The sequence below is a fragment of the Planococcus citri genome, chromosome 5 (assembly GCF_950023065.1).
Source record: "Planococcus citri chromosome 5, ihPlaCitr1.1, whole genome shotgun sequence".
In the NCBI taxonomy this organism is placed as follows: Eukaryota; Metazoa; Arthropoda; class Insecta; order Hemiptera; family Pseudococcidae; genus Planococcus; species Planococcus citri.
In genome coordinates, this window is record NC_088681.1 from 15,539,822 (window position 1) to 15,567,515 (window position 27,694).

A 27,694-nucleotide genomic window follows, 5' to 3' on the forward strand; every position below is an offset into this window, starting at 1 on the left:
AATACATCGTTTGAAATTAACAGCTTCTGGCCCTGATAAAATTCACAATATTATCATCAAAAATATGAACGACAACTGTTTATCTACACTCTTATCCATCTTCAATGAAATCTGGAATAAGAAGACAATTGTCATAAAGTGTTCAATTTTGTCAAAATCATCAAAAAGGGGCCATTTTTGTCAAATTGTCAAAATGGGTCTTTTTTTGTCAAAATTTTCTAAAAGGGCCCATTTTTGTTAAAATTATTTAAAATACCTAGTCAATTTGTATCAAAATTGTTATGAAGTGTTCATTTATGTCAAAATTATCAAAAGGGTCCATTTTTGGTTATAATTGTCAGAAAGTGTCCATTTTTGTCACAATTGTCATAAAGTGCCATTTTTGTCACAATTGTCATAAAGTGCCATTTTTGTCAAAATTGTCAAAATGGGTCCTTTTGTGTCGAATTGGTTATATTATCAGAAAGTGTCCATTTTTGTCAAAATTGACAAAAGGTGTCCATTTTTGTCACAATTGTCATAAAGTGCCATTTTTGTCACAATTGTCATAAAGTGTTCAATTTTGTCAAAATCATCAAAAAGGGGCCATTTTTGTCAAAATTGTCAAAATGGGTCCTTTTGTGTCGAATTGGTTATATTATCAGAAAATGTCCATTTTTGTCAAAATTGACATAAGGTGTCCATTTTTGTCAAAATTGACAAAAGGTGTCCATTTTTGTCAAAATTGACAAAAAGTGCCATTTTTGTCACAATTGTCATAAAGTGCCATTTTTGTCACAATTGTCATAAAGTGTTCGATTTTGTCAAAATCATCAAAAAGGGGCCATTTTTGTCAAAATTGTCAAAATGGGTCCTTTTGTGTCGAAATTTTCAAAAGGGCCCATTTTTGTCAAAATTATCTAAAAGGGTCCATTTCAATCAAAATTGTCATGAAGTGTCAATTTTTGTCAAAATTATCAAAAGGGTCCATTTTTGGTGAAATTGTGAAAAAGTGCCTCATTTTTGTCAAAATGTTCATTTACTCGTATTTAAAAGGGTCCATTCTTGGTGAAATTGTTAAAAGGGTTAATTTTTACCAAAATTGTCAACCTTTCTTCCTCCTACCATGATTGAACCTATAAACCATTAGTTGACTAAAAGTTACGGTCATGTTTTTTCGTCAAAACTCCCAGGAAGTAATTTTTCTAGTATAAAATATGTAGTCAAATGGTAATAATTCTGTCTGAAAAGTCCTCTTTTTGTTTCAAAGTTTGCCAAATAAAAGTCCTGTTATTTTGCAAAATTGCTTAATAAAAGCTTCATTGTTTTGTCAATTCAAATTTTATTTTTTTGGGCCAAAATTAATTTAAAAATCAGTAAAATTAGTTACTGAAAATCGATGAAATCGTATCAAACGTCGTCACAAACAAAAACAGTACTCGTACGTACATGTATTCGTATTTCATCAAATTTCGTTGAAATCCGAATATATCGCACCTCGGGAGTTATAAGGTCACATCTCAAAAAAAATCGATTTTGATGTTTTTGCATTTTTGGGGTTTGCATGACCCCCTGCAACCAAAAATAACACTTTGAGTCGGATATGCTGCTTAGATCATGTAAAAAATGCAAAGGGCCTAACTCAAAATTTCTACAACATTGCAAGTTGTTTGGAGTTATAAGGTCACATCTCAAAAAACTCCTCTTTCTTTGAGTAAAATTTGCACATACAAAGTGTCAGAAAACAGTTTCGATGGTTTTGAACGTTTTTAAGATGTAAAATGATCACAAGGAGTGTATTTTTGGTAGGTTTGTTCCAAAACAAAAAATTTTCAAACTAGAACATTTTTCAGGAATATTAATTTGCATATATATTGAAATTTTAGTTTTTTGAGAAAAACTCAAAAACTAAGCACTCTAGAAAAAAACTAACGACATTATGTCGATTGGAAATTTAATTCTCTACAACTTTGTTGTCATGAAATTTTTTTTGGACGCTTTTTTCCGCCTCCAGATCACTTTTTATGAAAGGTTATAACTCAAAATGTTTTCCAAACATTGAAATATTTCCTCTTTAAGAGTTTATTTTTCAAAATATTCTTATGCTAAATGAAGGTAGGATACCCAATCTTCAAAATGACATGCTATTCATTCCTCACAATTGATTATAAGTTGATGAAAATAATGAATCAAGTTTTATAAAAAAAGAAAATCACTCTCCTGTAAAATTTCACTTTATTGAGATGTGACCTTATAACTCCCGAGGTGCGATATGTACATCCTACTTGTAATTTCAGTCCAAAAAAACCACTTCAATAATACTCGTAGTTGATTTAGAACAATAATTTTAAGAGATTGATTCTCGAAATTTTTTTAATGTTAATTTTCATGTCCAAAAACTGATTCGAATTCGATGGATTTCAAAGGACATTTTTTTTTTTTATTTGATGGGCAACTTGTTCGTACCAACTCACGTTATTTGTTTTTGTTTTCTTTTGTTTTTGAGTAATCATGGCCGAGGGAGGGAAGAGGTCTACTCAAATAAGGCGTTTTTAAATCGAAAATATTTTTATTACGTTGACAAAAAGTATACTATACTTGCTTCGATTCAAAACCGAAATCAAATATACTCGTATGTATAAGTTGAGATTTATTCTCAATTTCCTTAGAACTATGAGTAAACTTGAATTTATCCCTTCGTTTCGGTATTCGCATCTTGTATATATTTTTCTTTCATTTTCGTCATATGTAACCCTCGCAGTATACTCATTTTATTTTATTAATCGTGTGTGTGTGTTGCTTCTCTGTTTCTTTATTTTTTCCGTTACGAATTCTTCGCATCTTCTTCAGTACAGTGTTGTTATTCAGTGGCCAAAATTTTATACGTTACAAGATTTCATTAGTCGCATTCCTTATAAACTCGTAAATTCAATTTCCATCAGGTAGATGTTTGAAAAGAACAATGAAACATAGCTCACATTCGTATATATATGTACCTGGAATGGTACCCTATATGATGTACCTTATGCTGTTTTTATTGTACCTGTACCATTGAAACTGAAATCTTCACCCTTTTCTTTCGCCGCCAGGTCTCCAGTAGTCCTTCTTTAGGTAGTTTACCAGGATTACATTCTATTTTCGTGGCACCAGAATAGAGAAAGAATTGGTAATAGGACAGGGAAGTGTCGAGCTCGACGCTCTGTCGTGTTCTCGTTGTGTGTATCTCAGTGTCAGTGGTCTCTAAAGTGTTGGTTATTTGTTTGCAGGATGTTTTGGATTAGAATGTAAAATGCATTAGACACGCTGACTAAATCAGACTTTATTCTGGAAGTATTGAATTTAAAGAGTAATTGATTCTAATCGGATATCATGCTTCTTCCCCCCCCCCCACAACCACTCAACTGGTCACTACTGTTCAATTTGAAAAAAATGTTATATGTTTCCTTCCATTTATTTGTTTTTTTGAAATCTCTCTTACCCTCTTTGAATTTGAAACTCTAGCTTTGAAATTTCGATTTTCGTAATTTTTCAATCATTAGAGTAACGTTGATGACTGATCGATCCCTTCGTTCAAATTATAAAACGAGCCCTTCTTTTCAACTTTTCTCCAGTCTAAAAACGTACGAGTTTTTGAATCACATGCCTTTTGCTTTTCCCAATGCTGAAGAGAATTGATCGTGTTGTTTTCGTTTGCTGGTGAAAAATGTGAAAAAAAAAACAGTATAGGCTACCTTTCGTTTTTAACGAGCGAACTATTTTCGACGGATAAGTTTTACTTCTGCCCTGCCCCCTCCCCAACATTTCACCTCCGCCTCATTTTTCATCTCTATACTTCTGTTTACTGTTTGTAATTATTTTTTAAAAGGCAGAGAATGAAAAGTTGAAAGAAACGAGCGATGTTTCTCCTTGCCAAACTCGCAAACTTCCTAATAAGTGAGTGTTTTTGCCCATTCAGAGGGAAAAAATTGAACAGTATTTTTAAGATTGATTTCGAGAAAGAATGTTGCCAAATTGATCCCTTCCCCCCGCCTCGAATCCATTTTTTTCTACGAGAATTACCGTATGGAAACTTTTCATTTCAAAAAACAACAAAAATTTTTTTTTGGATGATTAAAAAAACGTTGAATTATCGTGGAAATATGCTTATTGGCTTTTTGATGCCTGAAAAGTGGGAAAAATTGTGAGAAATCTTCAGCAGAAAATTTGGAAAAATTCTAATGTAAAAATTTCATTTAAAAAATGGAAGGGAAATCGAAAATAGTACGAGGAGAATCTTTATTATATTTTTAATAATTTTTCTTGATTTTTTTGAAAAACTTGGAAATCGAATTTTTTGATTCGAAAATAAAATTGTTGTGCAATGTTGAGAATTATTCAGCAGCTCGAAAAATTATTATTACTGTGGGAGGATTGGTTTGGGGGTTATCTGATTGAATTTCCGTGTATTATTATTTCACCAAACACCCACGTCTCTTAGTGGAGAAGTTTTAATGCTTAATAAATTAGCGAATTTTGAAAGTTGATTTTGAATTTTTAATTACAAAAGTCGAATGTTTTTTACTTTCCCGGTGTTCTTCTATTATGTATTTGCAAAGTGGATTTATAATAAATAAAAATATCCCTCAAGTTTTTTAATTTATACAGTCGTTCGTTTTAGCCTTAAGAAAGAAAACGAAACTGAAAACGAAAACGAGAAAAAAAAATTAAATAAAAATCGAAAGAAAAAAGAACTAAAGTTTCGTAAATCCGTTTACGTCTAGAAAACGTTCTCTTCTGTATAATATTCATAATCTTAATAACACGAAAGCAATCCCTTCCTTATCCATGCACCATCAAATTCAAAATGGAGTTGAAAAAAGGAGAAACATTTCATTCTACGTACGCAACCCCTGCTGCACTGCCGCCTTTTTCTTCTCTGTAGCCGAAAAATGAAATCTCCGCTTTCGTGAAAAAATACGCGAAATTTAGCCAGCCGTCACTAACTTGCAAACTTGGTCGTATGCGTATAAATACGTAGGATACGTTTTGTATTTAGTCGACTCGACATAATTATTCGTTTATTCTCGCAACCCTTTTCATATTCGTTTTCAATTAAAACGAAATAAAAAAAGGAAAAATTAATCCGAGGGAGTTTTTTTTTTCATATGAATCGGAACCGAGACCGTTTGACGTGTTTTTGATATTCATATTGTAGACTTTTTACGCGTTCGTATATGGGGAGCTTTTGGACGGATAAAACATCGTCATAGTACTTAATAACTTCGCAGGTCTTTTTGTCTGCTTCATCGTGTGTAGCGTTGAATGCATCTCTTGGCTGATGTGTTTCTCCGTTTGCCTCATCTTGTCAATGTACGAGGGTGTGTTTCTGGTGTAAGTGTATACAGGGTGTCCCATAACGAGTTTGGTATGTTTTGGATTTGAGTATAATCAGGTATGAGAGATGGATAAGTTGGAGAGAAATGAGCAGAAGAGTGGTAGAGAAAGAGGGAAAGGGTCGCAACAGAAAATTGATACCATATTTGACCCAAGCATAACGAAAAACATCACAAACGATATCCTACTCGAGTTTTTTTTTTCATTTATTCATTTGAATGTAGGTAAGTGGTGGGGGTACGGAGGGTCAAATCAGAAAACTGGCTCCATATTCGAACTCAGCACCTCGAAAAACCCAACAAACGATATGTCACTCGAAATTTTCGATTTTTTTCAAATTTTGGGGCATTGTGACCCCTGCACCGAGGTCTCAGAAATCCTAGAATTTGAGTCGTTCATCTCGAAGTGACCTACTTTGAGTTGTAGTGGAAGTATTTTTGCATCATTCAAAAATCTGTAAAATGATTATCTGAATCTGAATACAGAATATTTGATGACTTGTGACGAGTAACTTCAATTTTGGGATCTCTGAAATCTTTGAAGGGTCATGGAGCCCCAAAATTTTGGTCGAAATTCAAAAACGTGGAATGAATTGTGTGACATATCGTTTGTTGGGTCTTGGAAGGTGCTGAGTTAGAATATTGCATCAATTTTTAGATTTGATCCTTCCAATCTCCTCCACAAAACGCCCCAGGGTCATAGTGCCCCAAAGTTAGGGTCAAAATTGAAAAAAACTTCAATATGTTGTGTGACACATAGTTTGTTGGGTTTTAAAAGGTGCTGAGTTAGAATATTGCATCAATTTTTAGATTTGACCCTTCCAATATCCTCCACAAAACGCCCTAGGGTCATAGTGCCCCAAAGTTTGGGTCAAAATTGAAAAAAAGAAAAAACTTCAATATGTTGTGTGACATATAGTTTGTTTGGGTTTCCAAGGCGCTCAGTTCGAATTTGAAATCAGTTTTCAGATTTGACCCTTCCAACACCCTAGTTGAACTCTTTAGGGTCATTCATAATGCCCTAAAGTTTCTTTAGAAAATTTTAATAAGTTGAATATGTCATGTGACATATCGTTTGTTAGGGTTTTCAAAGTGCTGAGTTCGAATATTGAATCAGTTTCAAGATCTGACCCTTCCAATCCCACCTTCAGGTCCTTTAGGGTCATTTGACCTCCAGGTTTTGAAAAGTTGAAGATTTTGTGTGAAATAAATTATTATTTTTGTGAGGTATTTCTGGGGGTTCAGTTCGAACATCGAATTGGTTTTGATACTGACCCTTCTACTACCTTCACAAGCCCTTTAGGGTCATAACACCCCAAAGTTGAGGTAAAAATTCAAAAAAATCCAAATTGTTCTGTTACATATCGTTGGTCAAGTTTTTCTAGGTGCTTTCAGATCTGACATTTTGAAACCTCTCAGGGCTCGTACTTTATAGCGAAAGAATATCTTAAAAACCTCACTTTTTCCAAAAATTACCCAAAAACCCTGGTTTTTTGCCACCAAAAAAAAAACATTTTTGCTGAGATGATTTTTGTAAAATCCTGCTTTTGCTAAAATTATCAGTCTTGTTTTTTTTGCCAGAAATTGTGAAAAAGTTTCACTTTATCAAAACTTGATATAAATTTGTCGTTTTTTTTGTTGAAAAAAATTTCAAAAAATCTAATCAATTATTTTCAAAAATTATTCAAAAGTTTTGCTTTTTTATCACAAATTGCGAAGATAATTTTTTTTGTCAATAATCTACAAAAAGTCTTTTTTTTTTTGCTAAAAATGTCAAACCTTTCCCTTTTGCCAATTTGCAAAAATTCTCACACTTTTTTAAGTAAAATTGCAAAATCTTTATTTTTTTTAGCAGAAGTTGCCAAAAATTACCCCAAAAAAATGTCCAATTGTTTTTACTATAAAATTGCAAAAAAAAGTTCGCTTTTCTGGCAAAAATTGTAAAAAAATATAATTCTTTTTCAATTTGAGTACTTTTTGTTAAAATTGTCAAATTCTTGCTTTTTGACAGAAATTCTCAGTTTTTACCAAAATTGCCAAAGATTTTCGCTTTCTTTCCAAAAATTACCAGAGTCTCTCTTTTTTGCGAAAAATTACCAAAAAGTATCATTTTTTTTGCCAATAATTTTCAGAAAGTCATGCTTTCTGTAAAAATTGTTGAAAATTCTAATTTTTTCATGCTACAATTTTAGCTTTTTGGCAAAATTACCAAAAATTGTCGTTTTTTTTCCAAAAAATTCCAGCTCTCGCTTTTTACCAAAAGTTGACTGTCTTGCTTCAAATTGCAAAAATTCTTACTTGTTCGTCCAAAAATAGCCAAAAAATCCTTTCTTTTGTAAAAATTTGTCAAAGTCTAATTTTTTTCAATTTTTTTTTTTTTTGACAGAAATTGTGAATATTTTTACTTGATTGTGAAAAATTGTCAAAAAGTTGCAAAATAGTGCATAATTGAAAATTTTTAATTTGTGATGTTCTGCATTTTTTTGTTGATTTTTTTATGCATTAGTTATTATATTTTGTTCTCGTTTTTCCCTTTTTTGGTTACTACAGCTCCTTTTTTTTTTTTGGAAAAAATTGAGTACGGGTCCCAACCTCTTTGCAGGCCCTTTTTAGTGCCATACTTAATGCCCCATCAGCTTGGATCAAAATTTCAAAAAATTAAACATGTTGTGTGACATATCGTTTGTTAGGTTTTTCAGGGTGCTGAGTTCAAATATTGAATCAATTTTCGGATCAACCCCCCCCCCCCACTTTTTTACGAGCCCTTTAGAGTCACAATATGCCAAAAGGGGTTGAAAATTTAGAAAAATTGAAGATGTTGTCTGACATATTGTTTGTTAGGGTTTCGAATGTGGCGAGTTCGAATATTAAATTCGTTTTGAAATCTGCCTCCCACGGACCCCCCCCCCCCTCCATCTAGGTCAAATTGTGAAAATTTCCCAGATGTTGTGTGACATATCGTTTGTTAGGGTTTTCAATATGCCGGATTCGAATCTCGACTTAATTTTTCGATCTTACCCTCCCAACCCTCTCTACAACCCTACTCCTGTATGAAATAATTCAAAAAACTCGAGTGGGATGTCGTTTGTTATGTTATTGTTATAGCTCCGAGTTTGAAATACCGAATTAATTTCGTTTCCAAATCAAAAAAATACAGCAGACGCTTGACAGGACACTCGAAATATTTATATACTTTGAAATATCCTACGTAAATTATACCCTACGTTTCGTATAATAACATAAACATCGAGCTCGGTTCCCTTCGTTTCACGTTGTTGCTTCGCCGTCAGTCAGTCGGTATTTTTCGCGTACGAAATAAAAAGGATCGTCGAAGTGTGCAAGGAAAAAGGAGCAGGAACGCCAAACAAGCGCGACGCCTTTACAAATACTTACCGAAATAAGAATTCAACTTGTTTAATTACCTCGAGCGTTGAAAATTCGCGTCATAATTTGCTCCGTGTTGTCGACGTCGTCGACGTCATCGTCATCGTCGTCGCTCGTGTTGTATATTTTTATACGTATACTTACTATGTATTTATAAAAGTATTTCATCCGCGAAAAACCATCAGCATCCGCTGTGGTCCTGCCCCCCCCCCCGGTACCCCTGTATACTTTCATTGTTGTAAACTTTGTTTGTATATATTTTGTTCGTCGCCGCCGAATCGTATTACGGTATTGATTTGGTTTTATAAACACCAAAGTGTTGGAAATTCAACGCCTTTAAGCTGCTTAATAATATTTAATAATACATATTCTCTTCCCACTGTGTAGCAACGTTATTAATCCACCTTCGCAATTTCGAATCGTGCTTTTGACCGTGTACCATAACCTGCTACAGGCAGCCTCTCTGGTATACGCAGCTTTAATCTCGATGTCCTTCGGCTTCGGCTCCGGCAGCATTGCCAGCGAGAGAATTTAATCTTTTCTATTGATACGTGTTGTTAGTAATCTCGCCATATGTATGAATACGTGTGGAATATGCTTCGTTGCTCCGATTACGTTTTTCGCTGATGAAGATGAATGATGGAGGTCTCCTTCTAATCTGGCACTTGGGTTTTCGATGGATAAGCTCGAGCTCATCTTTTTTGTCTCGGTGTTTGAAAGTTTCGTCGGTTTACGCTCTAGGGGACTGATATGTTGTGAATTTTGGTTGAAAATGAGCCATTAACGGTTGACGTTGATCTGTAAAAATCCAGATTTTTGATACTCGTGTAGTATTTTTTGAAAATTTTCAATTTTATACCTCCCCTTTCGAAGTCCAGTTTAGGGTTTGGGGTCAAATGGTCTTCAAAAATGAATTATTCAGCGTCCTTGAGAATCCAGATTTCTATTTTGAACCGACCCTTTGGAGCTAATTTTGAGATCTGTGATATTTTCTATTTTGAACCTCCCCATTGGAGCCCATTTTTTCAAAAATCACTAAATTCCTGCCTTTTTTTCAAAAATTGATCAATTTTGAAAAAAATCATCTACATTTTAACAAAATATCTGATTTGGTGACAATTTACCCATCCCTGCCCCTACCACTTACCTAATTACGTATCGTTTACGTTAAACGTGAAAAACAAATCCAATTATAAGAATGAATATGGCCGAAATTTTGTTTACTCGATTTACCCTGCGGAGCTTGTTCAATTTTTTTACGCAAAAAAGAGAGAGAGAGAAAAAAGAAAAACGTAATATAATATAATCGATTCCGATATAGTAAAAAAGAAACTTCGTCTCGAAATATTATATTAGTTTTACCTTTTCTTTCTTGTTGGTAAATTGTGAAAAAAGAAAGAATGTCTCGTCCCGGGGTCTTTTTTATCGTCCTCGTTGGAAGAATTAAATCGACTGGTAGATAAAGAGGAGAAATGCGTAGGAGGACGATACTCGTCGTATTATGGAGATGTTGTATATTATTATGTAGTAGGTCTATCTCTATACTATAGAGGTGGTATTATGTGTATAAATACGAAAATGAAAACGAAACTAACGCTTATTTGCAGCGCTGCGACCTCCTCCTGCTCCTATACTCTTATAGCTGTACGATAAAGCCACCTAAAGTTGTGTGTTTGTGTAGATGTTTAGTTCAATAAGCTAGATCGATTAAATTCCAGTCGCTTTATATTCCCATATTTATAAAGAATTTTATTCGAAACGTTATTATACTAATATATTCGGTCTGATATTTTGGCGGCGTATACGTAGAATAATATCGCGCCAGTCGAGGATAAAATTTGCCTCGCGGATGTAAATCCGATTATATGCAGAGAGGGTGTGGGGTTGAATGAGATTTGAGGTTTAGATAGATGTTTTTTCGCCTCATCGCTATAGGTCGTGTGGGGGTGGATTGCTGGCGAAAGGAGTCGGGGAGGGGTTACTTTTTGGCGCGTGTTTTTCGCCAGATTGATTGAGGAAAAGTGATGTGAGAATGAGAGTTTTGAAGACGAGGTGGAGATGGGCTTAGGCTGGGAAGGGGTAGATGTGTTTGTCGGGTTTTTGCTGCGGAATAAGGTTGATTTTTTGAAGAATTATTCTTCTTCTTCAGGTAATTACGCATTTATTTTAATGTGATCAGTGCAAAAAATTTTACACAATGGTCTCACTTTTGCTCTAAGAAAATTACCAAAAATTCTCAGTTTTTCAACAAAGATTGCGAAGAAGCGAATTTTTTTGCCAATAATTGCCAAAAAGTTGTGCTCTTTGCTAAAATTTTAAATCTTGCACTTTGTCTAAAATTGACAAAAACTTTCAAAAAAATTTATTTTTTCCAAAAATTGCCCAAAAATCTTTGCTTATTGCTGAAAATTCGAGCCTTTTAGCAATAATTAAAAAGTCTCGTTTTTTTACTCGAAATGACCAAAAAATTACAAAGAAAACAAATCTCACTTTTCGAAAAAAATTACGAAAAAATGTAACTTCTCTGCGCGCCAAATTAAATTTCCAAAAAATTGCTACTTTTTGTTAAAATTGTAAAAATTTTGTATTAAAAAAAAAAAATGTAAAAGCCTCGGCTAAGGCGATTTTTAGAAACTTCTGAAATTGTCGAATTTCTTTTTGCCAAAAACAGTAAAAAATTTTCGCTTTTCTAATAAAATTATAAAAATTCGTTTTTTTTTTTTTGGAAAAAATTTCCAGTCTTACCTGTTTTAAAAAATTGTTCTCAAGTCTCGATTTTTTGTCAGAAATTGCCAGAAAATTATTCCTTACAAAATTTGTTGAAATTGTCAAATTTTTGTATTTTTATTTTTTTTTAAATTATCTAAAAGCCTCGCTAAGGCGATTTTCAGAAACTTCTGAAATTGTCGAATTTTCTTTTGCCAAAAACTGTAAAAAAAATCTCGCTATCTAATAAAATTACTAAAAATTCGTTTTTGTTTTTTCCAAAAAATTTCAAAGTATTACCTTTTTTCAAAAATTCAGGCTTTTTTGTCTACTAAAGTTACTTTTTTTTGTGGAGAAAGTCACGTACAAACCCCGAAATACTGCATTTTTTTTAATTTTTCAATTTTTGACCCCCCACCCCTCCTCCTTCCTTCACTCTTTGGAGCCAATTTTTGTGTTCGCGATCAAATGATCTTCTAGAAATTATAGATTGAATTATTGTCTTTAGAAATCCAGGATTTGTAACCCAAATTGTATTTTTTTTTTTTTTTTTTGGGGACATTTCATTTTTGTATCTCTTCTTTGGGGCCCATTTTGAGGTTTGGAATCAATTAAAATTCTGCGCCCTTGAAAATCGAAATTTTGATACCCATATTTTGTGGAGCTCATTTTGAGATTTGGGGTCAAATGATTTTCAAAAATGAATTCTGAGCCCCTAAAAACCCATAGTTTGATATCTAAATTGTATTTTTTGAAACATTCCAATTTCGTATCTCTTCTTTGGAGCTCATTTTGTGGTTTGTAATCGATTATGGCCTTCAAAAAAATGAATTCTGCGCCCCTAAAAATCCAAATTTTGATACCCATATTGCGTAGAGCTCATTTTGAGATTTGGGGTCAAATGGTTTTCTAAAATGAATTCGGGGCCCTTGAAAACCCATAGTTTGATATCCAAATTGTATTTTTTGAGACATTCCAATTTCGTATCTCTTCTTTGGAGCCCATTTTGGGGTTTGGAATCGATTATGGCCTTCAAAAATGAATCCTGTGCCCCTAAAAATCCAAATTTTGATACCCATATTGTATTTTTTTAAAATTTTCAATTTTGAACCTCCGCTGTGGAGTTTATTTTGAGATTTGGGGCCAAATGGTTTTCAAAAATTGAATTCTACGCCCCTGAAAACCCAGAGTTTGATACCCATAAATTATATTTTTTGAAACTTTCCGTTTTTCTACCTACTCTTTGTAGCTCATTTTGGGTTTTGTAGTCAAATTTTCAATTTTATGCGTCCCCTTTAAAGCCCATTTTTGGGTTTAGGATCAAATTTATGGTTTTAAAAAATGTATTCAGCTTCCTTAAAACCGTCTGAGATTTTGATTGTATTTTTCATGAAGGTTGTAATTTTGAATCCCCACTTCGGAGTCAAGTTTTGTGCTTGGGGTCAAATTGGTCTTCTAAAATGGATTCTACATTCTTAAAAACCTAATTTTAACTCTCACGTTGCATTTTTTCGCAATAGTAAATTTTGTACCTCCCCTTTTGGAGACCACTTTTGGGTTTGCAGTCAAATGGTCCTTTAAAATGTATTGAAAACTCAGACTTTAATATTCATAATAATATGTACTTATTGTATTATCTGAACATTTTCAATTTTGCACCTTTCCTTCGGCGTCCATATTGTGTTTTTTTTTTGGAGGGGGAGGGGGGTCAATTGATCACCAAAAATCAAATCGACGCCAGTTTCAAATCTTTATAGGCCAAACTCTGGATTTGTCTGGTTAAATTTTCTCAAATAGATCACCTGCAAAAAAATTGTGGATTGATTAATACATATTGTTCGCCAGTTCCCACTCGCGATATTTAAAAAATTTGACTCCCCCTCCCATTTCTTCCTTTTTGAAAATACTTAGTTGATATTTTGAGTAATTACCTGTACTTAACTTAGTTTGCAATAATTGTAATTAGATACCAAAAATTAAAATTATCCGTAATTTACGGTAATTACCCTAAAATTATCCGTAATTTACGGTAATTACCCTAAAATTATCCGTAATTTACGGTAATTACCCTAAAATTATCCGTAATTTACGGTAATTACTAAAGATTATTCGTAATTTACGGTTATTACCAAAAGTCATCTGTAATTTACGGTAATTACCCAAAAATTATCCGTAATTTACACTAAGTACCAAAAAAATTATCCGTAATTTACGGTAGTTACTCAAAAATTACCCGTTATTTTACCGTAATTACCCAAAAATTATCCGTAATTTAGGGTAATTACCTAAAAATCATCCGTAATTTAGGGTAATTACCTAAAAATTATCCGTAATTTACAGGAATTACTAGAAATCACAGTCAATTTTTGGTAATTTTCATCAATTGCAGTACACTCAAGTGTCACGAAGCATTACATGTGTTTTATATATAACGCGAGTTGATGGAATTCGAATGTCAAGGAATATTTTCTGTAGAATGAAGTGGCAATCTGTCGGTAGTATTTGGTAAATGAAATTACAAAGCTTCGATATCTTTACGTCTTCACCAATTTCGTGGCTCGAGATGGAGTTCGAGTTCGAATGAAAATTGAATATGAAGGCTAAAGCAACATCGTCGTGTTGATTTCTTCGCGCGATATTTTCCCGAGAAGGTGAAGGTGATCGCGTAATATTGCAAATGAACGCTGCCTGTACCTTGTGTAATGTCGATGTTGTAGTAAAAGGCGTTTTGAATTACGAGTTGGGTACTGATTTCTTCAGTTGTTGTAGTCTGACTGAGATGTGAAGGGGACATTTTTATGTACGACCATCGGTCGTATGACCGCCTACGCGAACACGTGTGATCGAGGAAGCCACTTTTGAACCAGCTGATACAGGTATAGGGATAGGGCATATAGCGAAGAAGAAATAATGATTATTGTGCGTAGGTGATAGGATTGAATTGAGTTCGAGTGTTATTTAAAGTACATACATATTATATTTGTTAGGGTTCCAATGCCTGTCCTGAACTCGGCCGTTGACATGGCTGAACTCTACATAATTGTATGTATGTCTATAATACTTGAAAGGTAACGAATCATTTAATAATACGTTCAACGTTTCGGAAATTTATATAACCGCATATGTCAAAATTCCGCGTTTGAACTTTTCAGACACGAGAGGGAGAGAAAGAGAAGTCTATAGGTACGTAAACGTACTCATTTGCAAACCATATCCCGATGAAATTACATTTGCCGACTTTTGCGTTGAAAATTTACAAAATTTTGTTTCAAACAAAGTGTCAAAGTGCTGCTTGTCGTTTCAACCGTAAAATTTTCCACCACCGCATAAAGTTGTCTTTCCTGTATACTCCCACGACCGCTTCCCATTTCCCGGTATACGTCTCGTCCTCGTCGACGAAAAATTACATATTCCGATGGCGATGGTAATCTGTCTGAAATATTTCATCGTTTTCGCGCGATATACGTAAAATAGAAAATATGTACGTACACGTATCCTACGTAAGACTTTTACCAACTTGGTTTATATTATTATGACATTATGTATACGTAAGTTTCTTTATGGCTGCATTAAGTATGATAATGTATCATTTTCTTATAGGCGTCACGCGGCTATTATACATAAAAAGAAGTTCCTAAAGTTTCGATTTTTTTATATTTTTAATTTTTCGAGTTGGTCGTTTTATGGGTGATTTGTTTCAGGAGGGGGGGGGGGTTATTCTTCAGTTTTTGATGGTTTTTTTTGGGAAGGAAGAGAGAGGGGAAGTTTGACTGGGTGACTTGGATCTTTTCATTTTGTTGTATTGGCAACGTTGCCGGAGCAGTAAAATTTTGGTTTGATGATATTTTACTGGTGTCTTGAGAATTGTTTGCAAAAGATGTTTTTTCTCAAGTCCAAAATTATGCACCCCCTCCTCTTCCCCCTCATCATTATTGCTAAATTATGTTTCAAATTCGAATTGTATATGGCACTTAAAACAATTGAGGGGTTCCATTGCATGGAAAAGGGGCCTTCGTCAATTTTTTTGTTTTTCTGATTTTTATACTTACATACAATTCTGAAAATATTTTAAATTATTATTTTACCATATTCAGTACTTGATATTGAAGTGTTGTTCCATCAAAAAAAAAAACGAATTGGAAAATGTTTGCTTGTAGAAGTTTTTTTAAAGTTTATTTGAACTTGTCAAAATCAGTGAAAAAAATTCGTCCAAGGCCCCTTTTCCATGAATTCCTTCAATTGTTATTCAGGAAAAACCAGTCGCCATGGAGAAGGAAGATTGCGGTTGAATTGGGTTTATTTTGTATTATTGGCAACGTCGCACAGCAACCTTATGAAAAGTTTAGCCAGATAAACATGGAGTTTGGCACATAGAAAATTTAAACTTCGGGTAGGTGGGTTCTTGAGGGCATCGATTTGATTTTCAATGGCCATTTGACCCCAAAACCAAAAATGGGCTCCAAAAGGGAGGTTCAAGATTGAAAGTTTTCAAAAAACACAATATGGGTTTTGAAATTGAATCGGTGGGAACGGAAAGGTAACAAGTCACATTTTTGGAAAAACAATTTTTCACGGATACATATAGGGGTTTCAAAGTACGGCGGATCGACTGGTGATGTCAGATTTCCGCAAAACTGCCGGGAAAGTGGTATTTGGGCACAGAAAAAAGGCGGGTCCGCATTTATGACTTTTTTGTAAAATTTTTTTGAGTCCTTGAAAAATAACTAACATTTTTGAGAAGACCATTTTTTGAAATTTAAGTTAATCTCTGAACTGAAAAATGATGAAAAAATTAACAACTTCGGCAAAAAGTCTTAGAACTCAAGGGGTTTTTGGTCAATTTAAACGAGATAGCAGTCTAAATGATGTACTTAGATGTAGAATCAAGCCCCATTCGTGCCCGAGCAATTTCAAAAGAAATTTTGTCGATTGGGTGCAGAAAGGGTCTAAGTCCCATTTGTTTAGGCAGCAACAGCGCCGGCGCACGTGAATATTTCTTTTTCTAAACAGAGCTAAAAATTGTGTCTTGGGGTCCTCTTTCAATGAGCTTAAGCATGTTTACCAAAAATTTTTGATTTTCAAATAAATCAGTTTTTTGTTATTCCTGAAAAGTGCGAAAATGGACTTAGCCCCTTTCCGTTCCCACCGATTCAATTATTGGTCTTTTTTAAAGCGCAGAATTCATTATTGAAGACCCTTTTACCTCAAATCTCAAAATGAGCTCCAAGGGTGAGGCTCATGCTCAAAATTGAAAATTTGTCAAAAAATACAATATGGGTGTCAATTTTTTGGCGTTTAAGGGCGCAGAATTAATTATTTTAGACTTTCAACCTAAGCCCCGAGATGGATCCCAAAGGGGGGGGGGTTGCGAAATTGAAAATTTTCCAAAAATGTTGGACATGGGTGTTGAAATCTGGATGTTTAAAGACGTAGAATTTTTTATTTGAAGACAATTCGACCCTAAACCCCACATTAGGACTCAAAGGAAAAGTGGAAAAGTGGAAAATTTTAAAATATTACATACTACATACATACATAAATATTGGTATTTATTAAAAGCTGAGCGAACGTTTGAAAATGCAGAATTCATTTTTGAAGGTCATTTGACCTCAAAAACCAAAATGAGCTTCAAAGGGGAGGCTCAGGCTCAACATTGAAAATTTTTCAAAAAATACAATATGGGTGTGAATTTCTTTAAGTTGAAGGGCGCAGAATTCATTATTATGGATCATTTTAACCTAAACCTCGAAATGGGTTCCAAAGAGGGGAGGTTCAAAATTCAAAATTTTCCAAGAATTACAATATGGGTGTCGAAATCTGGGCGTTTGAAGACGTAAAATTAATTTTTGAAGACAATTTGACCCTGAATCGCAAATTGTGGTTCATGGAGGAGATGCAAAATTGAATACTTGAAAATGACCTCAAAACCAAAAATGGGCTCCAAAGGGGAGGCTCAAAATTGCTAATTTTTAAAAAACATAATATGACTTTTGAAATCGGTTTTTTCATACGTGCTAAATTCATTATATATTAAAGACCATTTGACCCCAAAATGAGCTTCAAAAGGGAGACTCAGGCTCAACATTGAAAATTTTTCAAAAAATGCAATTTGGGTGTCAATTTCAGGAGGTTTAAGGGCGCAGAATGTCGAAATCTGGGTGTTTGAGGGCGTAGAATTCATGTTTGAGGACGATTTGACCCTGAAAACCCTCAAATTGGGAGGTGCAGAATTTAAATCTTTGAAAAATTACAATATGGGTGTCTAAATCAGAGTGTATGAGGGCACAGCATTCATTTTGGAAGGCTCTTTGCCCTTAAACCCCAAAATGGGCTTCAAAGGGGAGGCTCGGACTGAAAATTGAAAATTTTTCAAAAAATAAAATATGGGTGTCAATTTTTTGGGTTGTAAGGACGCAGAATTTTTTATTGAAGAGTGGAGACCATTTTAAACCTAAACCCCAAGATGGGCTCTGAAGAAGGGGAGGGGAGTGCAAACTTGAAATTTTCAAAAAATAACGTCACTGGGTGTTCAAAGCCGTAGAATTCATTGTTGAGGAAAATTTGGCGCCAGACCCCAAATTAGAACTCAAAGGGGAGGGGCAAAATTGAAAATGTTTATAAAAGTTACTACATGTGTGTCGAAATTTGGATGTTTGAGGGCGCAGACTTCGTTTTTGTAGGCCATTTTGACCTCATACCTCAAAATGAGTTTCTAAGGGGAAGTGACAAATTGAAAATTTAAAAAAAATACAAGACCTCACTATCTGGCAGGGTTTTTAAGGGCGCAGAGTTCATTTTTGAAAGCTAATTGACCCTCAAATTAACATCTGCGTCCGCTAAAACCAATAATTTGAAACCCGTAATGTATTTTTCAGATTTTTGAATTTTTTATTTCGCCCTCCAATACTCTTTTGAAGTCCACTGTCTTCAAAAAAATGAAAAAATGCTGTCAAATGACATCTCTCTGTGGAAAAATTAAACAACTCTACTCGTCCAAATTTTGGAGCCACATGTCCCTCTTCTTCTCATCAAAAATGTGCCTATTTAGAACGAAAGCTACAATTTTTCTTGGCACGATGGCACGAATGTTGCATGCAATACACTCTCTTATGGTTGGAATTGGAAAATTCCACGACCAAGTTTCGCATCAGGGTTCGTTTTTATTGACGATGTCGAATCGTACGTTTCGGATAAATACAACGTCGTTGCTTTTAGTACCACAGCACAAAATATAGTATATCGACATCGCTCGTTACCTTAACTCGACTAGAAACCTACTAATTTGTAATATCTGGAGAAACGAAATTACTATATTGCTTTTCATCGGACGAGCGTACGTATAGACGAGCAAGACGAGCACGTATCTTGGCTGCGGCGTCGCGTCGCGTCGGTGTACCTAATTGAATTCTTAATAAAGCCAACGATTTAGTACGCACTTGTAGAATGACCGACTGTTGAGCCAATGAATTTTTCGCTACTCTCAGCAAGGTCGACCGTTATTTACTGTATAGTCTGTAATATGTAGCGCCTTCCGCGGTACGTTATGTTCATATGTGTATACAAGGTGTCCTAGTTGCGAGTCGAGGTGTCGTCCAAAGACGATTAGAGTTTGTCTGGATGAGCGTGAAAGTGTTGTAGAGGTTTCAAAATACCTACGTGGAGAAAGGTCTTCGAAGAGAGAGAGTCTGAAATCGCTGTAGCTGAGGAATTCTCCCTTCTCCTTTCTTTCAGGGCACATTTTCCTCCGTTAGAAATGTCCCTACTTTTATTTTTGAGTCCTGTGAAAAAAAACTATTTTTTGAATTTTTCAAAATTTAACTGCATCCTCCTTCCCCTTGTCTGGAAATTCATTACTTCCCCTTATAAAAAATTTGTGAAAAAATTTGCAAAGATTCTTCTCACCTCTCTTTGGAAACGTTTGAAAATCGATATTGAAGGCATATTTATAGGGAGGGGGGGGGGTCGGATTTCGTTTCGAGTACATTATAATATTTTTTGAAAAAATGATATGTGAATTTTTTGAGAAATTCATCGGTCTGTGGCTCCTTTGATAATGAACATCTATACAAAAAATGTTATATTTTGTTTTCGTGCTTTGTTGAGAGAGGACACTCTGTATAATGTGTAGTTTTTGGGACGGTGCAGTGCGCACGTTCTCTGTATAAAAATTACCTTCCTCCACATCATCGGCAATATACTTCAAAAGAACGAGTAAAGGCGTAAATTGAATTAACCGCGCTTCGGTAAACGTGCGTTTGTATGTAAGTACGATGAAGCGAAAAGTAGAAGAAAAAAAAGAAATCGAATGAAAAAATAGTACGTTAGTCTTCAAATCATAAGTACCTACTTCTCTCTATACATACACATACGATACATGTACGATTTCGGTCGTAAAAGAGAAGCGAATTCGAGACGAGTCGAATATGTGCGTAGATTCGTGAAAAAAACGTAATGTAAAATATCCACAGCGAAGGTTTTTTATATCGTTACATATCTGAATTAAATGTCGAAGATGAAGCCATTGAAGCTACGAGAGTAAAACATAACTTTTTCGTACTAGTATTTACTTTTATAATACTGCGTAGGTAGAGAAAAATGAGAAAATGTGTATTATTTTACCGCTCATCCCCCCCACCCACCTTTTCCCCCTGCTTAACTGTATAACTTCTCGATGAATTTTTTAAAAAGTATTATTACGAGATTATTAATTATGGTGTTATTTTTTTCTGTTTTTTCTTTTGCTTAGCTATACATCGAGGTGTTCGAACCGTTGAAAGTTAGTCGCAAACAATTCAAGAAATTGTTGCAATGCTTGAAAACCATCAAGTACCTCAAATACCAGGAGATATATGCTCAAGAAAAAGTTACCAGAGTTGAATTCCTTTCGGTTGTGTTGTCTGGAAAGTAAGTTGAACGATATTCTACTTTGGTATTTGTTGCTTGCTGCAATTCTTCTTCTTCTTCTTTATATTATTATGATGCTGATACTTTTATTTTATATTATGTATGCGATGCATAGTGTGGAGTGTAGTATGCTGTAAGAAGTGGAAGACGAACCCAAAACCTATAGGTATGTGGATTGGCCCAGCTATACCTAAGGATTGTCATTCGCCCTGAAGGCGACTATGGCACGTAATGCGAGAAAAATACTCGCTAATTAGTGGTCATTATGTTGTCGATGACAATGACGATCGTGTTGTGGGTTTGGGTATATGCGATGTGTATTGTGGATCGATAATTAAACTGCAATAGAAAAGTACGACTACGTGGTGTCCAAAATTGTGAATAGGTTGATGAAAATCATGAGTTTGAAATATTGATCATTTTTTGATGCTCTGTGATTTTTATTTATGACTTTTTTTGGTCTTGAGAAATTTTCTTTTCGAAGTTTGAATTTTTTTGGAATAGTATGTTTGGGGTTGAAAATTTGTTTGCGAATATGTACTTACAATTTTTTTATTAATTCCTGACTGGCTACCCTGATTTTTGCTAAACATTGTCAAAATCTCGATTTTTATCCGAATTGCCAAAAAAAAATCTCGATAGATCCGAAAACTTCCAATTTTTTTTCCAAAAATTCTGCGGATAGTTCTCAAAAAATCCTATTTTTCTCTGAAATATTGTCGAAGTCATGCTTTGGCCTAAAATTCACAAAAATTCTCACATTAATTCTCACTTTGTTGCCAAAAATTGCCAAAGAGTTCTGCTCTTTGGTCTTTGCTAGAACTGTACTCGTCTCACTCTCTATCGATTGTCAATGTTTGATTTTAACCAGGAATGTTTCAATTTGTTTGCTGAAATTGCCAAATTGCTTTTTGCCAAAAATTGTAAAAAATTCTCACTTTTTTCAAAATTTCTAAAAATAGGTTTGTTTTTTTGCAAAAAAATTCCAAAATCTTACTTTTTTCAAAATTTGTTCTGAAGTCTCACTTTTTTGCCAGAAGCCAGAAATTGCCAGAAAACCGTTCCTCGTGTTTGAATTGTCAGTCTCGTTTTATTTTGCACAAAATATAGGCAATTTTTGACAGAAATTGCAAAAATTTTTACTTTGTTGAGTTCAACCTTTTAAAATTAGAAACCAGAACATTTTAATTCGTAATGTTCTGTTTTTTTTTTTGTGATTTTGTTCTGTGTGAGTTCTGTGTGAGGTGAAACGTTTTGCTCACGTTTTGTTACTTTTGGTCATTTTTTCGAGCTTTTTTGGTTACTAAGTTATATTTTTTTGGAAAAAATTGAGTCCGAGCCCTGTATTTCTTTCTTTATGAATTTTTCAACTCCCCCTTCCCCCCAAAAATGGTTCATTTTTGAAGCACACTGTATAGTGTATGTAGATGGATTAGAGAGTTTTTCCTTTCCGAAGAAAATACTTTTCAAGTTTTTATTATACGAGTAAATCCCCTTTTGGTGCATTCAATTCTGGATATCTTGAATTTTTAGAAATTTCAAGAGGGTAGCTGTGTAAAATTAGAAAACCAGGAGGGGGGTTTTAGCCGAAATTTTGAAAAATGCAATATGGGGATGTCAAAATGTACGTTTTAGATATAAAGCCCAAAAGACACAAATCCTAAAATTCACCTAAAAAAAAAAAATTCAAAGTACGAGTAGGTGTCAAAATTTGATCCTTTGAGGTGTCTAGTTTTGATTTTGACGTCAGATGATTTCGATAATCAGAATCAGCGCTTTCGAAAACTGATAATTTTTCACCTATATCACTCTTTTCGTTTACCTGAGATGTTTTTCGTTTTCCCTCTCTGTTTTGGGTGAGGTGAGGGGGGGGGGTAATCTTTCAAAAAAGTTCAGACGTATGCAAATTATAATTTTATGGAGGTATTTCCTCTCAACGTTCAATTTTCCACGCTGTACTCCCTTACTCCCCCTCCCCCCCTCCCCCCAATTTTTGGTAAGCTCAGATTTTTTCAAAAAATGTAGATATAAATCGTGCGACATATTGTAGTTTATATAATTCAGCTCTCCATGAGTCGTGAAAACAAAATTTAAAATTTGTGTCTTGGCATCTTCTTTACAATTCCATTTCTTGCAAAAATCACATTTTAGGCACCCTTGTCCCTTAAATTGGAAACAAAATTCTTAAAAAATCAAAATCTGTTTTTCTTTTATGATTTATTGTGAAAAGGTCTCAATAGTACCTACATACAGCAAAATTTTCTCTCACAAAAAATGTTCGGAATAAAATCCATTTTTAGAAGAGTCACATTTCCGTAATTTTTCCAGCCTCCGTCCCATCTACGTAGAACCCCCTCTCTCTCAGTATTCGTATACAATATTTCAGTTATTTTGAAAATTCATTTTTGGGGTCCTCTTATCCCCTTAAATTTTGATAATATTCATCAAGAATGTTGGTCAATTGAGAAAAATTCAAAGAATAGAATTTTACAATTTTTCATATTTTTTTTCAAACTGTAAAGAAATCTGAAGAATGAAAAAAATTCAAAATTGTATGCTTAACATTGATAATTTGATGCTTATTATGGAACATTTTTTGCCCCTCTCCCCCCTCTTCAATTTGTGAATTTTATATGGTATCAATGAGCCTTAGAATCACAAATTTTTTTGTAAAAAGTGGAGATTTTTAAGAATTATTATTTGGGTGTTGTGTGTTGTGGTGGTAGGAGATAATCAAAGTTGGTCAATTTTGTAATCTTCAGTCATCATCTGTGTGAATTGACTCGTAAAAATTTGTTTTTCATCATTCTCACGTACAGCGGTATAAAAGTCGTAAGTTTTATACGAAATGATTTGGTGGGGGGGGGTTGGAGGAGGGTGGATCTGGCAAAAGAACATTCCACGGACGTCCGTCCTGAGAATGAATTTTTGAAACGTGTTCAAAAAAAAACTTCTCAACCAGTTTCCAACCAATTTCTCAAACGTAAATTGTGCATCTTATTGAATATCAGTTCGAAATCATTAAACCGGTTTCCTGAATCGTCTGATCTTCAAAACCGATTCTGAAAAATGTACTTGTCGATTAAATTCAAATTAGTTAAGCCAAATATATCAGTAGTGTGCTCCCCTCCCCCACCCAAGCTTTCGGAAACCGGTTGCAAACCATCCAATTGGTTTTTTTAGCCATGATCATTTTCACACAAAAAAAAATCCCTCAGGTTTTCCTTACATTTGGCATGCTTTTGAAAAGTAGTAATTAGGAGCAGGGGAGATGCATCCTTTCTTATTTAATTTTTACCCCTAAAGAAACCGGTTCCAGCTTCCAAGTCTTGCTGTCAATCGTATAAAAAAAATATAGTGCTTCAACTCATCTTACATTATACAGAACCTTACACGAATTGAAATTTATGTAGTTAGGTATCCTCATTAGATAATGCGTTCTACAATATGGTTTTTATATGCGAACATGCATCACATTTTACATTCATAGCTCACACACGTGATCTTTTTACCAATTTCGTACGAAAATTATAGCCATAATGAAGCGGTAGTGGGGGGTTTTAAAAACAAAGAGCAATTTCGAGTACCTACAGCCAACGTGCAAAATCTCTTCTGACCTATTTATCGTAATAATCCGCCGCAGAATAATAGAGAGAGGAATATTCATGACAGTACATGACGGAATGGGTATCGTAGGTATGGGTATGGCATGGCATCGAGGCACAAGCATACAGACCAGGAAAAGAGTAACAGAAACAGGTACAGATAGGCTGACTGAGACAGACGGAGATAGATTGAAGCCAGTTGACATATTTCACAAAAAGGTATCGCGCTGATACTGCTGTACTGTACTTACTGCTACGATATGGTATAGCTGTGTCGGGTATTTTATTTTTCATTTTGAAACAAAAGTACGTGCTTCGTCGAGCTCGCGTATTCTCTGTCTTCGTCTCTCTCTCGTGCCATACCATAGCGCCTTGATAATAATGGTTTCGTATCTCGCTATATAGTATGTGCGACTCTGTTCCTCTCTTAAAAGTATTAAATTAGATGTTCGAGCCGAGCTGAAGTTGATGCCTCATGTCTTCTTATGCCTACTCCTCCTCATCATCATCGTGCTGTTGTACGCCAATCTCGTAAATCAATCGACAGATTTTGCGTGAAGATATCCGAGCTGGCGGGATAGAGGGGAAGGGAAAGGTTGACGAATTTTTTCAACAGTTTGCGAGGGCAGCACGATGAAAGAAAGATGCTGCTTCTTGACAGTCGAGTTTTTGAGAAACTTTCAGGTGTGGAAAGATGATGTTCGAGTGCGTCTTTATGGAGGAGGGAAAGGACTGTAGTTGTGGTGTGATTGGAGAGAAGAGGGGATTATTTCTGCAAAGTTGAAGAGATTTTAGTACGTTTCTGACTCGATCCGTCAAATTTTTCCGCCGACTTTCTGTGCTTGAAAATTTGATAATTTTTTTTTATTTACGAGTAGATGTGAATAGTAACCAATTTTTTTCAATTTTTTCCCCCCAACAGATTAGTCATCTCGCAGCAAGGACGAGCGTTGCATATAGTTTTTCCACATCAGTTCCTAGACTCACCCGAATGGTTCGGCGTATCGACGGATGATTTCTTCCAAGTAAGTTGACGAAAATTGTAGAGTTGAGAATTGCACGTTTCTTTTGCCAGGGAGCTGTTTGAACTGGCATTCTCCGATTTGAACGAAATGAATCTGGATCGAAAGAGCATGTCCTAAAACACCTTCCCCAGGAAGAATGTTGACAAAACGTTGAGAATTTTTGGAAATTCAAAAATATCAATAAGAACAAAATTTTGATGTTGAAACTTCATGGGTACTTTGAAAATTATTTTTTTATTCCCCATAAATTGTACGTTTTCTACAACTGTCGCCCTCGCTTCGCTCAGGCAAAGTCAAAAATTTTCCTGAAATGATCTTCTGCCTTGTTTTTAAATTTTATTTTTACAGACCAAAAGCCCCCTCCTCCCTCCCCCTCCCCCCACCCAAAAAAATTACAAAAAATAGGTAAAAAGTAAAAATAAGTGCGAATTTTTCATTTTTTTATTTCAATATACGAAACTCGCAATAGATCAATTTAAATTTTTTTAATATTGCATAAAAGCAGCATTTTTTGAAAATTTTGAATTATTCAAGTTTTTGTGCTTCCAACTCCCCCTTCCGAAATTTGTTCGAATTCTACATCTGGCCAATTAGCTAAAAAATCTGAGAGAGGGGGGCTGGCGTAAAAAGTTGAGAAAATTTTAGTCTCCCCCCCCAACCACGATACATCACTTCGTCACGCAGCTGGAGCTAAAACTCATTTTTGGATTTCTGGCGAATTTTTGAAAATTTTAGAAATTCAAAAAATCTGTTTCAAGTGTGATTTAAACCCCCCCCCCCTTCATTTTTGGTTTTTAGGTAAATTTTTCACGACTAAGTATCGGATTTTTGAAAATGTGAAGCAGTTTTTCAAAATGGGTTAAAATTGCGAGAGAAATTTAAATATTTTTACAAAAATATGTTTCGAGTATTTTTAAAGAATTTTGTGCCCAAATTGGGTCATAATTTTTGGATTTTTGAAAATGTTTTGCAATTTTTCGAAACAGGTTAAAATTGTGGGAAAAATTCGAATATTTTGACGAGAATATGTTTTGTGCATTCTTGAAGAGTTTTGGACCCAAGTAGAGTCATGATTTTGGATTTTTGAAAAATGTAATGTAATTTTTCAAAATTACTCAAAATTGCGAAAAAAATTCAAATATTTTGACAACGGTATGTTTTTTGCGAAAAAAATTCAAATATTTTAACAACGGTTTGTTTTTTTTTGCATTTTTTAAAAATTATGGGCCCAAATTGGGACACGATTTTTAAATTTTTGAAAATGTTATGCCATTTTTCAAAGTAAGTACATACGAGTGTCGAGTAGGTTAAAATTGCAAAAAAAAAAAACAAATATTTTGACAAAAGTATGTTTTGAGCATTTTTGAATAATTTTGGGCTCAGATTGGGTCATGATTTTCGGATTTTCAAAAATGTAATGTGACTCCTCAAAATGGGTTAAAATTTCATAAAAAAAACTTGGATGTTTCGTCAAAAAAAATACTTATGGCATTTTACATAAAATTTTAGAAATTTAAAAAGGCTGATAAAGCTTCAGGGGTGTCCCTTGATGGCAGATATAGGTTCTCAAAGAGGAGAAATTTTCGGAAAGTCTTGGTTTTTGCGCTCTAGCTCCTGCCCAACCTGTTTTTTTTGGAAAAATGACCAGTTCCAGAAGATAAGAAGACGTCGCGTCGTTTCCATTAAAATCCAAGACCACTTTTAGGATTCTACTGAGCGGTTGAAAATTTGCAAATCACATTATTTTTGGCTGAATTTTGAGTGTGTCTATCGGTCATGAACGTCAGAAAAAAGTCACGAATTTTGCTTGAAACACACTTGAAAATTTTTTTAAAGGCCCATGAAATGAAAAAAAAATAAATAAAAAATTTGCTTCGAAAAATCAGTAAAATGAAATAACTAATTTTTGATCCTGTAAAAAATGGCAACCCTGTTCGACAAGTAAGTATACCTATCAGGTCCTTCCGATCCAGAAGGTCAGGAAAAATTTGTCTTTTTGCCTGTGGGTCCTTTTTTTCGAAAAAGTCCTTCTTTTTTCCAAATTACCAAAAAAATCTGTCATTTAATCAAAATTGAGCGAAAGATGAAAACACAATTTTTTAGCATTTTTCTTTTTTTTATAAGTACGTCAAAATAATTAAATAGTATAATTGCAAAAATATATATAAATATTCTAGGAGGTAAACTCGTAACTTTTTTATAGATTAACCAGCAAACTCATAACGTTTTGACAAACTCGTAACCTTTTTAGGACGTGACTTTTCGATGAGGTGCCATATGAATCTACAAGGTGTGGGGAGTCTACTGGCAAAGTTTGAGCAGGGACGTGAGATTGCCGTTTATACACTTTCTCTTTTGACTCAATTTTCAAATGAGTACATAGCCCAATTAATAGGTATGAGGATATGAGGAAAAGGTGTTTATTGCCAAGAATCATTTTTTACGTTTTTTATGTTCTTTTTGGTGATTTTGGTGGTTGAAAATGTCCTCTTTCACATGGCGTGGTCAAAAATCGTCTAAAATAAATTTTTGACTGCTCAATTTTAATTTAGAGTTGATTATACAGGTCCAAATTTTCGCGTTTTTCAGTCTAAACAGTGATTTTATGGGAAAAGTATGCATCCTAGGAAAAAAATGCAATGAAGGAAATTGTAGAGAATAAAATTTTCTTTCTGCTCAGAGCTGGTTATTTTTCTGTAGGATGCTTTGTTAAAAAGCT

At 34.3% G+C, this 27,694-nt stretch overlaps 1 protein-coding gene across 5 annotated transcripts in view; it reads left to right on the forward strand.

Annotated features, from left to right (window-relative positions):
- Positions 1–27,694, forward strand: part of bves — a 54,292-nt gene that overhangs the window by 9,067 nt on the left and 17,531 nt on the right. For all 5 annotated transcript variants that reach the window (XR_010559389.1, XM_065368514.1, XM_065368515.1 and 2 more), the window contains exons 6-7: positions 20,188–20,345; positions 24,873–24,975. Coding sequence is in view for 4 of the 5 variants with exons in the window: in XM_065368514.1 (XP_065224586.1) it covers positions 20,188–20,345; positions 24,873–24,975 (261 nt within the window). In the remaining variant the exon portion in view is untranslated. The remainder of the gene's footprint in view (positions 1–20,187; positions 20,346–24,872; positions 24,976–27,694) is intronic.